Source organism: Lactuca virosa, chromosome 2 (assembly GCF_052849685.1).
Source record: "Lactuca virosa cultivar CGN04683 chromosome 2, Lactuca_virosa_CGN04683_v6, whole genome shotgun sequence".
Taxonomy (NCBI): Eukaryota; Viridiplantae; Streptophyta; class Magnoliopsida; order Asterales; family Asteraceae; genus Lactuca; species Lactuca virosa.
The window spans coordinates 291328385-291342810 of NC_136427.1; the positions used below are offsets into that span (position 1 = coordinate 291328385).

The following is a 14426-nucleotide window of genomic DNA, read 5'->3' on the forward strand; positions in this document are numbered from 1 at the left end:
ACTAATTAATTTCATAACTTATGAGTTTAAAGTAGTTTTAATTAAAAAAAAAAACTCTTCAAGTTCCATAACTTGAGGACAAGTTATGGAAGACTTTAAACTAATTAATAAAAAAAATAACTTTTTTTTATTGTAACTTATGGAACTAATTAAGGTTATACTTTTTTTTTAATTTAATGAAGAGACTCTTGAACCTCCATAACTCGAGGACAAGTTATGGAGTCATAAAACCATTTAATTAGAACTAGACTCTTCATTTTGTAACCTTTGCCAACTTTTATGAGTTTTATGATTCTTAAATGTGACTTTTCATATAACTTGAGGACAAGTTACAAAAACACACTTTGGAATCAACTCTTAGATTAAAATGGATTGAAAACAACTATTTCACACAACTTTTCTATTAATCTAAGAACCTCATAAGAACAAGATAATTCAAATCATCAATCTTCAAGAAATTAGCATGAACATACAAACTAATACAAATCTTGAAATTATGACAATTATCTTAGAAATTGGATTAGCATGAACATTACCACATCAAAAACAAGTTTATAAGTCCAAAAACATCTTAGGGTAATGTTCCTAGTCCAATTCCAGCCAACACAATTGAATATATGCATCCAACTCGATTTTTCAGCTACTTTTGCAAGTATAACAAGAAAACAAGCCTAGGCTCTGACACCACTGTTGGGTTATGAGCATTCTAACACTCCTAAGTGTACATGCAACCCTAAATACCTTGGATCTATGTTTTCTCTATTATACATACAATTATGAACATCCAAGGTATTATCCTAATCTAGCATACAAAATAATAAATATAACAAGATAGAATACATACCTCTTTGATGTAGAATGTCTTCATGAAGCTTGAGTTCCTAGTGCCCCAAGTGTGACACCTCAAATGGTTCACACAACACCAAATACACTTGGAATAACTTGAGAGAAACTTGAACACTCCTTGAAATCGTCTAGCCCTCACACTCACACATTAGTGCACGATTTCTTGAGCCATGAGATTCTTTTATATGGTGGCTATTAGGGTTACACCATGTAACTCATAACTTTACCCATTCCTTATGCTCCATGGATTTTAACCTCCATGGAGTATCCATGGGTCACCCCATGGACTTAGTCCAACATAAGGAATCTTGGATCACAAGCCCACATATATAAGAATGAATGATTTACACAATCAACCCATATATTTAATTAGTCTCCTTTTGATCACTTAATTAATTCTAAATTAATTCTTGATCAATACTAATTAAATAACCTTATTAATATATTAGAACTTATAATATATTAACCAACCTTAAGTGTTATTTCTCTCATTATAGTCTATCCAAATGCATGATGCCATGCAACCCAAATGGACCATGCCGGGTCGGGTCAAGTCTTACCAATTATAGTTATGGACTTAGACATTAATCCAACACTTATGGTCTCTAAATATCAAATTAATCGCACCTTCCCGACAACTAATTTTAGCATCGATACTTTCTAAAAAGGGACGATCAATGGTTACATTTGGTTGTTTGTTTTTGACCAATATTTTAGAACCCATCACATTAAAAAGTTGTGGTTCAAGTTTTTTTAAAGTTGTTGGGTAAGGGGTGGTATTAGCCTCCACAAACCCCTCCCCAACTTTAGAAGCTTCTAACTCATGAAACTCTTCATTAGACTTTTCCAATTCAATTACAACTTCTTTGATTTCAAACATCCTTTGGGTATCATTATCATTTAAAGGTACATCATCCTCCACCACAACCTCAAGTTCGGGTGGTGTAGGATTATGCACAATGTTATCATTGCATAGAAAACTTACCTCATTTACTTTAGTAGTGTCCGAAGGTTTACCCGGTGATTGTTGCTTTAGCTGCTCCGTTATTTGTTTTAGTTCATCTTCAATCGCCAAAAATGATTTGGACTTGACTTCCTCCTTGTTGAAGGTTTCATTCAACATCTCTAGCATTTGATCCAACTTTTTGCTGAATGAAGATTTGTCTGATTCTTGGTTGTCTGGGAAGCAAGATGATTCATGGTATTGGCTTTGAGCTGAATTGTCAGTCCACCAATAATCATCATCATATTGATCATCGTATGTATCATCATTATATGGATCATTATAGTATTGATATTGGCCCATATTTTCTCTCTCCCACCACACATCTTGATCCATGTAAATATATTCATCCATCACCAGTGCACCTACACAAAAACAGTAAAAGAGTGAAGATTTTGAACTAAAAATAAAACTAAAAAAAACAAAAATTAATGACTACTTCAACACAATAGTTTAAGCGCACAATCTCCCCGGCAACGGCGCCAAATTTTGATTGTATTGATCTTGACCTGGATTTCCACTCCCCCACCACATATCTTGGTTAATATAAATGTATTCCTCCATTCACGACAGTCCCTAAACAAAAACAGTAAAATAGTGAAGATTCTAAACTAAAAATAAAACAAAATATAATAAAACTTAAAGACTACTTCAACACAATTGTTTAAGCGCACAATCTCCCCGGCAACGGCGCCAAATTTTGATTGAGGTTGTTGTCTCAATCAAAAATAACCACAAAAACCACTAGATAGATAGGGTAAGTAAGGGTCGAATCCACGAGGAGTTTGTGGTCAAACTTTGTGTTAAAATAGTCAACGAAAAACTACTACTAGCAATTGTCACGAAATTATTTGAACTAAAAGTTGATGAAAAAGCTAAAAACTTGGTAATGCAAGAACTACTAAAACAAACTACTATCAATGAGAAAAAACAAGATACTTCCGGTTCAATTGTTCAGATGGTTGGACTTACACGTTTTTCTTCCCTTAAATTCCAATTTAATTACCTAGATATAATTAAGGTTGATTAACTTGCAACAAATAATTTTGAGAACACAATATGTTATTTCAACTAGTTGTCTTACTCCCTATGTCTAATTGGATTAGGAACAACTAGTGGTTTGGCGATAATGTGTCTTACGATTACCTATTACAATGTTGAGTATATAATACTACAAATTCGGAATAATGTATGTGGGTTCAACTGATCATCTTAGCTCCTAAACTACTTGAATTCAGAATGATTAGTGAATTAACAATACACTATCTTAGTTGCAATATCACACAATAAGAAAACCCAACTCCAATTACTGTAAGTAAAAATCATAACTTTAAGAATGAAACAATAACTGAAATTGACTAGAATAAAAGTAATAATCAAAACGTGTTCATCCTAACATCCTACAACGTTCCCGGAAGTAACCTAGGTGGTTTAGCCTTCCATATGATTAACAAAACACACAACTTCAATATAAACAATGGAATTAATGCTAAAGTTCACAAACCAACTTGAAATCATAAAATCAATGAAGTCTAATGATCAATCAACTATGTAACGATGAAACCTTGGGGTTGAAATAATCAAATTTGGAGCTTGATTGAATTGATGTAGATCCGTCGGTTGAACGATCTTCAAACGTTGAATGATAATGAATTTGGTGATTTTTCGTCTTGGATTTGGAAAATTAATTATCAAAAACGTGTTCGGAGAAGCTTTGAATGTGTTTGGAACCCTCCAAAACTGTGGAAAATCGCAGGGAAGAAGTCCAAAGTCGATTAGGGTTTAATCTCCCTTAAATAGGTGCTAAAAAACTGATTTTCGGAGCTGTTTTCCGCGTCGGCGTCCTAGTAGGCGTCTTAGACGTCATATAGGACGTCTTGGCATCCTTCGTGGCGTTTTACATGTCTTCTGTCGTCCTTGATTTGCACTTGAAAATGGCCTAAAACGGCTAGGCGTCCTAGGGGGCGTCTTAGACGCGTCCTAGGACGTCCTTCATCTTTTGTGCCTCTTTTGGTGATGAAAACGGTAGAATCAGCAAAAATGCAAAACATGAAAGTTGTAGGAAATTTTGTCTAGTTTCTAGAACTTCTTCAATCATGTCAATCGGAGCTCTAGATCTTGATATATGATCAAAACATTGAAGAGTGGTCAAATTTCTCAGCACCATTTTTCTTCATTCCTTTATCAATTCGTCTCTCATGCTTGTTAGCTTCCTTTTGCTCGTTTTTCTTGCGGGTTCCGCCCACTTTTAGTACAATATATTGACCTGCATATGAAGTTCAACAACTCATCAAAGTAGTGCCATTCTTGGACAATTATACATCAATTCAACAGATTTATGACAATTTAGTATATACACAAAATAGACTTATCAACGAAATAACCGGTAAAAACCAGAAATACTAACCGCCACATGACATGGTACTCAAACCTCGTGGCCACCTCTCAATCTGCTATGAATCATGGTACCTGCACCATGTTATCTCCTCTTAATCTTCTACGAATCATGGTACTCGAACCATGTTCCCTCTTCTTATTCCACCTCACATCATGGCACTCGAACCATGACATCACCTCTCGACCTGCTACAACTCATGGTACTCGAACCATGACGTCACTTCTCAATCCGCTACTTATCATGGTACTCGAACCATGACATCACTTCTCAATCCGCTGCTTATCATGGTACTCGAACCATGTCATCACTTCTCAATCCGCTACTTATCATGGTACTCGAACCATGTCATCACTTCTTAATCCCCTACTTATCATCCTCCGGATTAGCCTTCCGGATCGCCACGGTCATCTCGTCATGAATCATACGGCGAATCTTATCATCGCTAACACCGCTGCTCTCCGGTGTGTGTGGTGTACCAACCATGATGTCTCTGAAACACAACACAAAGATACCAGAGACTCGATCGAGTATACTCGCACTCGATCACCCAACCCTACTTGTCCCTTGGTACCCTAAGGATTCTTACTTGGACTGCTCACTGATCCGCTGTTTCCAGTAGTACGGGCCCTATACTACCTTTCACACCGCATCAGTATTCATCCCAAGTCCTCCTCCTAGGATCCCAGATCAGAAGTACTCTACACCTCGCTAAACATAGGCTACCCTTCGGTAGACCTCTCATAAGCTCCTCACTGCTACCTACTCATTCTCGAAGCATCACATAGCAGCAGTAATCTCCTAGGCTAAGGCATCACAAATCAGGCTACTCTAGTCCTAATATGAATACCTAGCCTACTCTAGCATGCATAGCATATCATATCATATCTCATAATACATAATGTAAGGGTATTTTGGGAAATCACCGTTCGGGCGCTGGCTGATCGTACACACTGCTCCTTTCTGCTTTTCTTCAAGTCCTTTACTCTTTTAGAAAAATTGTTCCTTTTTATGAAAAACTTTCTCAAATCCTCAGTTTGAATTCAGATGCGCCCGAAGGTGCGTCCGAATCCCTCAAACCAAGGCTCTGATACCAACTTGTAACAACGTAAATTTCCAAAACAATTTTTCATTTTTAAAACATACTTTTATTCATAAGGTAATATCAAACATAATGTATCCAATGTTATCATAACAAAATATATCCCAGAATCTCAAGACATAAACTCCATAAGTGTGTACGGATCATGCCGGCGCCTTCCCGCGATTCTCGCTAGTACCTGAAACACATAACACAACAACTGTAAGCACAAAGCTTAGTGAGTTCCCCAAAATACCACATACAACACATACGCCACTCGAGGCTACAGTACGACCCTCCGGTCGATGTGTCTCAGCGGGACCCTCCAGTCCCGTAGCTCGTTGGACCCTCTCGTCCGGTCATAGCTCGTTGGACCCTTCGGTCCGGTTTGTATCGTTGGACCCTTCGGTCCGGTCTATATCGTTGGACCCTCCGGTCCGGTCTATACAACACATAGCATGCATATATCACATAACACATAATCTCATACATACACATAACACACAAGACCCTCCGGTCTACACATAGATACCACTCTAGGTAATGTATAGTAAGAAGACTCACCTCGGATGATGAACAACTCCTATAGACACTGTTGATACGCACCGGCCTCTATCTCTGTGCCAAACCCACAATTATCTCAATTAGGAACTAGGTCCAACCCCTTACTTATTAGGTCTAAAGATAGACCTCCTACCAACCCATCAATGCCCTAAACCCATTGGGCCCACCAAGGCCCAATAATAAATGGGCCCTCACACGGCCCAATTCCTAAACAAAAGGCAAGCCCAAACCAAGGGCCCAAAGCACATATATACACTTCTCTAGTCCAAGACTCTATTGCATGAAGTCCAAACTCCAGGCCCAACACTTAAGGCCCAACACAATGCCTGGCCCAAAAACCCCCAGAAGGAGTTACGCGGGGCGTACCCCCTTGGTACGCTCAGCGTACCCAAACGCGCATGGAACTGATCGGGGACCTCAACCCACTACGCTGCGCGTTCTGAGACTTACGCCCAACGTAAGTCCCAGACTCATCCTTTCTATATTTTTGGTCTGAATAGATTAAGACAACAGTTCATATCTCAGATCTCGACATTCCTCAGTCTCCTAAACCATAAAGTCGAGACCTTTAGGCCTTTGCATGGCTGAAAAGGTTATAACTCACTCCAACCTTTTATCCCCTTTTCTCATTAAGACCAAAACTCATGCATGACCCCATAACCACGACCAAGTTTGGATTTTTATAGATCCACAACACATCCTAAACTGAAATGGGTCAGATCAAGGCTTAGGGAGACCATTTACACCAAAAAGTCTCCATCTTGGGACAAAACCCTAGAAAATGGACCATGAAACACAAAACCAAAATAAATACCTAGCCTCCACAAGCACCTCCCCTTCTTCTTCACTAACACACAAAGGCACTTTCTAGCTCAAAACACTCACACACAAGCTTTAGAACGAAGATAATGCTCTCTTAGGGTTTCTCTCTGTGAAATGGTGGCTGAGGATAAGGCCATAGCATTCCTTATATAGTGCACAAGTCTCATTTAGGGTTTGAGTCTGGGCCCACTACGCCCAGCGTAGTTCAAGGTACGCCCAGCGTACCGTGAGTATTCCGCGTCCAACTTAAAATCATGAGTACGCACAGCGTACTCTTTAGTACGCCCAGCGTACTCATTTGCCATAACTTTCATTTAAGGGCTAATCTTGACAACTTGAAGAAGAAGAAGGGTTAAATAGATATATCCAAATTCCCGGATGTTACAAACACTTTGGTCAACAGGCGCACCACGCCCTCTCGAAGGCGCCCATCGCCTACTACAAGACAAAACAAACACAAGATCCAGGCTAAATCATGCGCGCACTGAAAAACCCTAAAGTACACCGCTTAGAAAAGGGCGCAACACGCTTTGTCTCAATCCAAAGGGTAAAATGCCTTATTTCATTAAGTCAAATCCACAAATTCCCAGATCTGATCCTTAAGAATGTCCTAATGGATAAAGTTTCCAACTTTGCCCCTTAAGACACTCCAATCAAGTAGGATCTAAACTTTAAGTCTCATAAAGTCTAAGAACACATCTTTCTAGTCTTAATCTAATAAATCCAAATCTTCCACTTTCAAATTTGAATCAACATGATGTATAAATTGAAACTTTATCCATTATAAGGCCACAAACTTTTAGGATCTAAAACTCTAAGTCGAGAAGTGGCCAAAAATCCATCTTTATTTATGCTTGGAGTAAAGAGAGCTCTTGCTTGCACTTTCTAGTATACCAAATGACCAAATATCATCCCAAACATTAATCAAAAGCTCAAGAGCTTTACAAACTCTATATAACAAGCCACCAAGGGACCAAAACTCATTAAAATAGACCAAAGCTCCATATATTCATAGATCTAAAGATAAAAACACAATAAATCTTGGAACTTTGTGACTTACAAAGGTCTAGAAGGTGAATGGAGGCTGAATACTTCAAATACATAACTTCAAATACCAATCTTTCTTGTTTTCATCCTTCTAGAGCATAATATCACTAAAAGAAAGCACCAAATGGACATTAAGAGAGTACCAAAATGGATTTAGGAGAGATGATGAGTTCCAAACACTTCAATGGAGGCCATGGTTTCATTAGAGGTGTTCTAGAGGAGGTGGAGGCTGAAAATGACGAACCCTTAGGGTTAATGGTCTTTAAATACCCCAAAACCCTACAAACGCGCAACCAACTAGGCCGGGGGGGGGGGGGGGGGCGCACTCTTAAAGGGCGCTCCTCGCTCCTCTGATAAATTCCTGATTTTTTTCGATTTTCAACTTCAGCTTCAAACAATCATAACTTCTTCGTTCCAATTCCGTTTTCCGTGATCATTATATGCATGTGAAGGTATCGACAAGCCCCATAATTCTATCTAATTACTTTTAACTTATAACATACCGAACCAAATTCATTAATTATCACAAGAAGTCAAAATGTCATTTTTTTCCATTCTACCCTTTGACTCCAAAGCATAATTCAAGGGCTTAAATCATTTAACCAACATTATCAACATCCAATAAGGTCTAAACTTTATTCCCATAAAGCCCAAGACCTTTACTCGATCAAATTACGATCCGCTATCCTAAAATTGGATGTTGCAAACTTGTGGTAGAACTTTGTTGAACATGATTTCGAACACAATAATAAAAAGTTTGTTATGCATGGCACCAATCACCAAGAATTAAGGGAAGGAAGATTGTAGTCGTTCAAATATGTCCATCTAATACAACTAGCGATTGTTGTTAAAATGGTGGAGATAGGCAATATCGATGATACATGAAGGAAAGCATGCATGTGAAGAAAGTGAGGCGATAACATGAGGTTAGACTTCAAAAAATTGGTTCTTACTATGACATGACCTCATGCACAAGGTGATAATTAAGATAGTGGAGTACCTTAAGGGTAACCTATGTATTAGTGTTCTTTTCGATGATGTGTTCCCATATAGTTTTACAGTATTATCATGGTTTCATCGATGCTTTCAGCCTGTATTACTAATATACATTTTTATTGATAGTACCTTTTTACGAGTCAACACACTTTTTACTTGCATATAATTGCTCCATTTACTTATTACTTGATTGCTTATATATTTCTCTATGTTGTTGGCTGATGTTTTCATATGCAAGAGATAATTCAAAGTGGGTTCAAGTTCTTCCTCTTTTTTCATTATTATGTCTGAGGTCATCCACGAAAGCAATAACACCATCCACATGGTTGTTTATTTATCTCACCCCTTGCAGATTTTTATGTGATTAGACTTGGGGTAGCGTTGTTGACTTATTGTTGTTGTCTTCTAAAATTACTTAAGCCGCCTTGCAACAAATTAGGAATGCAGTGGGCTTGATTGTTTAAGTCCGCTAATTTACTTCACTATTTGTTTGATGTTCAGCTGATCCACACCTTCTAGGCATAGATTGGGGTGTTATTTCGTCCATGTTAGTAGTCTATTTATTTTTTATTTTTTTTACAATTTTGTTTATTAAATCTCTTTACCCACAAAGAATAACAAATATCATTCATAGTGTTAGTTTAGTGACTTGATTGATATCTAAGTATAAAAGCCATAAATACAAGTTGTCTTATATAAGTCGAGGTACTAAATGCAAGTTGTCTATATATAAGTCGAGGTACCAAATGTGTAACTTGCTTTAATTAATATGAAGCGCGTGGGGTTCGTTGTGCAAATCCAGCCGGGTCAAGCTAGACAGCGGGTATATAGCACAGTCAAATATCAAGAGAACCAATCAGAGTGGATCCCACCGTCTGCATTTGCATCTGAATTTGCGTTGCATTTAATTTTGCGTTTGCATTTGCATTTGAATTTGAATTTGCATTTGCATTTGCATTTGAAGTGGGTGTTCCACCATTGTTGAAAGCTTTGACTTAGACCCACAACACGACAAACAGAAATACAGACAAAGAAAACCCACACCTTCCTGCCTCCTTCTCCCATATACCCGTGTGTCCTTTTTTTTCCATTATTTATTCTTCAATTTGAACAATATATAATCATCGTTCATCCCAATTCATTCTCTTCATCGGTCTAACTGGATTTGTTCGACAGCTTCAACAATCATCAGAAACTCTTTACAGCTAACATTTCAATTGTTTTCTTCGTCAATCCAATCAGGTATGTCGAATCTTTGGTTTTATGGAATAACAACTCATTTTTGTTGGAGTAATCATTGTTAATGGAGGTTTTTAATTTTTGCAGGTTTTTTGATGTGTAAGGGTTCGAAGAGTAAGCTTTGTTCTACAACTTTAATCATGGAAGGAGAAAAGTTTCAAGAAAATAAAAATGGATTTTTCTTGAAATCTTCGATTTTACTGGAGTTAGCTGCTACCGATGATGTTTCTGAGTTCGTAACCACGGTAGAACAGAAAGGGATGAATTTAGACGAGTTTAGCTTCTGGTATGGAAGAAGAAATGGGTCTAAAGGGAAGATGGGGTTTGAAGAACGAACTCCACTTATGATTGCCGCCGTCTACGGAAGCATCCAGGTTTTGAAATATATAATCGGCACTAAAAAGGTAGATGTCAACAAACCCTCCGATTCCGACGGTGCCACCGCCCTTCACTGCGCCGCAGCAGGTGGGTCTTCTACATCCATCGATACAGTGAAGCTTTTGATCGAGGCTTGCGCCGATCCTAATCTAACCGACGACAACGACAATAAACCAGTTGACTTGATTGCCCGTGGGATCAAATCGTCCAAACGGAAAGCTTTGGAGATGTTATTGAGGGGTTTTTCTATAAGCGATGAGGAAGAAACCGAAGACACAGAAACAGAGATTATTGCGGCGAAGAAGGAATACCCGGTTGACGTATCGTTGCCGGATATTAACGATGGTGTTTATGGTACTGATGAGTTTAGGATGTATATGTTTAAGGTGAAACCATGTTCCAGAGCCTATTCTCACGACTGGACCGAGTGTCCGTTTGTTCATCCCGGCGAGAACGCACGGCGGCGTGATCCGAGGAAGCATCAGTATAGCTGTGTGCCATGCCCGGAGTTTCGTAAGGGAAGCTGCATCAAAGGAGATAACTGCGAATATGCACACGGGGTGTTTGAATCTTGGCTTCACCCTGCTCAATACCGGACTCGTCTCTGCAAAGATGAAACTGGTTGTGCAAGAAAAGTTTGTTTTTTTGCTCACAAGGTCGATGAACTCAGACCTCTGTATGCATCGACTGGTTCAGCCGTTCCATCGCCGAAATCAGGTCCAATCGAAATGGGTTCGATGAGTCCGATGGGTCTCGGTTCAACTTCACCCATGTCTCCTTCTAATTCTCCGGCGAACGGGAATATGTGGCAGAACAAATTCGTTCATTTAACGCCACCGGCGCTACAACTTCCCGGCAGTCGTTTGAAGACGTCTTTAACTGCCCGAGACTTGAAGATGGAGATGGAGATGGAAATGGAGATGCTACAAAGGCAGCAGATGATTGACGACTTATCATCCAATCTTTACAACAATAGATTTGGGGAAATGAAACAAACTAATTATGATGATGTTTTTGGATCTCAAATACAGGGTTTGTCTCCAAAAGTGTCATCTACACAATCTCTCTTGCAGTCTCCGTCAGGCCACCAGATCCGGCAGAACTCGAGCCCACTCCGGGCAACCTACCCATCTTCTCCGGGGAGAAACCCCACAAGTTTTGGGTTTGATTCATCGGCTGCGGTGGCACAAGCAGTGATGAATTCAAGATCTGGTTCATTCGCCAAACAACGAAGCCAGAGCTTCATAGACCGTGGTGCCGGATCCACCATGAGCCTCCGGTCAGTGCCTCCGTCTTCCACTTATTCCGAATGGGGTTCGCCTGATGGAAAGCTGGAGTGGGGGTTCAACAGCGAAGATGCTTCTAAACTTAGAAAGTCGGCATCTTTCGGGTTCAGAAGTGGGAACGGGGGTTCACCGGTCAAGGGGAATCACGAGCAAGATGGTCCATGGGGCGGCGCCGGACTGTACAGTTCATCGGAAAAGGTGCCACAATGGGTTGAGCAGATGTATATAGATCAAGAACAACTGATGGCATAACAGCAAAAGCTTCAGCAATCAAAAATTCTTTGATAATCCTTGATCACATAATATTTAATTAGAGGAACAAGGATGATTATCGATTAACTTAGATCACAAAGAAGTGGAGTTTCTTTTATTTTATTTTTAACAATTGATGTAATTTTTTCTTCATAATTTCCCAACTGGGGATTTAATTGTTTATTTATTCAAATCCACATCTTTAAGATGAAATCAAATGTTTGATTATGAGCGTGATGCCATATATTATTATTCGATGTTCAAGAGGCGTTGGCCTGCCACGATCTGGTCTAATTTTATACTTTACAATATACTTTTAGATTTATGTGTTCTGAACATCTGATATGTAGATTGAATTATTATGAAGCGTAAAATGTATTCTTTCGTAATAATATTTTTGGTCATAGTTTTATAGTGATTTCAGATAATATCTTTTCCACCACTAGCAATTTGTTTGCATATTTAATGAAAATCTGCCGTTCAAAAATAAATATAGTGGGTAACAAAATAAAAGCAATCTTACATCTCTAAGTATCATAAAAAAAAAAAAACATCCCGATTTTTTTAATTAATTATGTTGTAACTTTAAAATTTTGATATTTTAAAACTTTATTGATGTGAACAAAAAACTTCAAAGCCAAGGAAATTCTTTTTCAATTAACCGACAAAAATATAAAATAATTGAATGGTCGGCATCCTCTTTGAATAATTGAATGTGTGACCAGGAGAGCATACATGAAATACAAAACTAAAAGGAGAATATTGATAATGACACGTGATATTGTGATATTTTTCAACTCAAAGCATTCACAATAATAGACCTTTTAATATAGTACCTATTGCCATATTATATAATTTGTAAAAATAAAAATGAATTTGTAAGATAATCGATTATAATTTTAATATATATCGAGTGTTTTTTATATGATTTATTAAATTTATGTGAGCTGTTCCAAACTTATAATTTTGACCGAATATAATATGTTGATGTTATTTTTTATATGTTTTACCATTAAACAATTTTTTATATATGATTTCCTGTAAAACTATGTTTTCTGTCATCTTTTTCCGGACAACATCTTCCACTCACACTACCATCCACCCCTAACAACAAACACTCTTTTATGACCATCATTCGCCACCTCAACCACCAAACTCCGCTATAAATCACCACCATCAACCACCAAACTCCACTATTCATCACCACCAAAGGTGTCAATATAAACGGGTTAAAAATATCTATTAAACCCAACATGTTTAAGTAAGTAGATTGAGAATTTCCAATCTAACTCAACATTTTTAGTAAATTGGTTAAATCGGATTGAGTTGTTTATCGTTTTCCCAACCTAATATGTCTAATAAATAAGTTGAACCCGAGTTTGATCTAATTAAATTTCGAAAAAATCGCTTATAAATCAGAGAACCTTCAAATAAAATTCATAGAACTAGAAAAACCAAATAATTGTTGACATTTGAAAATAATACAGCCATTTCAACGCAACTCAATTTTCAACTTCACCAATTCGACTTCCAATAAAGATTATTAACCCAAGTTTTTTAAGAAATAAAAAATAATCAAAGTATAACAATCATTTAATAATAATACTAAATAATATAAATTAAAAAATATTTAAAAATTTTAAACGGGTTGAGAGGTTCTAAACTAGTTGAGAATTTCAACCCTAACCCAACCACATTAAATTAAACGGGTTAAAAATCTCAACTCAACCTGTTAATTATTGGGCTAGGTTCAGATTAATAGCCCTAATCACCACCACCACCAAGTAACTAATATAAAATCGGATACAACCTACAAAAAAAATTGATTCGAACTCACATTCAAGCCTAAAAAATGATTCAAACCTCCACACAAATTACACTCAAATGCCAACAATAAAATTGCATCCTTGAAGGGATGTGGTTCCTGTTGGTGCATGATTCAAGAAGAAAGGGGCGGGAAATGGATGTGGGGTTAGGGTAGTGTGAGCAACGATAAGAGGGATGTCGGCGATAATAAATGGTGTATGGGAATTTTCGTTGGAGATGAGAAGGAGGAGATTGTACGATTTGACATGTTTTGAAAAAATGAACAAGTAACATGGTGTTTTTTTTCTTCAGTAGAATTGTACTGGATTAAGAAAATGAATGGAAAATTGATGATGGCCTGAAAACTACACAGACTAACGTTTCAATAAACTTATGACATTTTTAAAATTCTTACAAAATACCCTTCATTGATTTCTAAAAAAAACCCCAATAAATGTTATGTATTAGAAAAGATTGTTGCTAAATTTGTAAATGTAGTTCAACTAATGAAATTTTGTCAAATGCCAGCTTAAGTGGATGACTCTCTTCACCAACATTTTTAGTTTCAATGTTAACACCATTAGGATTTTCCATCATTAAACACTTTTGGGACATCATTATCTAAATTTCATTCATCCTCAATCACAACCTAATTAACATCACTAACAAACTCATTAATATTTTAACTAACAAACTGATTACATATTGACT

The 14426-nt window shown here is 37.5% G+C and overlaps 1 protein-coding gene across 1 annotated transcript; it reads left to right on the forward strand.

Annotated features, from left to right (window-relative positions):
* The first annotated feature begins 9840 nt into the window (after nucleotides 1-9840).
* LOC145161399 (zinc finger CCCH domain-containing protein 29-like) lies at nucleotides 9841-12137 on the forward strand. Its single transcript, XM_079080908.1, has 2 exons — nucleotides 9841-9996; nucleotides 10081-12137. The coding sequence occupies exon 2, from the start codon at nucleotides 10089-10091 to the stop codon at nucleotides 11907-11909; it is 1821 nt and encodes a 606-aa protein (XP_078937034.1). The 5' UTR covers nucleotides 9841-9996; nucleotides 10081-10088; the 3' UTR covers nucleotides 11910-12137.
* The last annotated feature ends 2289 nt before the right edge of the window (nucleotides 12138-14426 follow it).

Bases quoted from the DNA above. Each gene is read 5' to 3' on its own strand.
- LOC145161399 (XM_079080908.1), top strand. From the start codon at position 10,089: ATGTGTAAGGGTTCGAAGAGTAAGCTTTGTTCTACAACTTTAATCATG.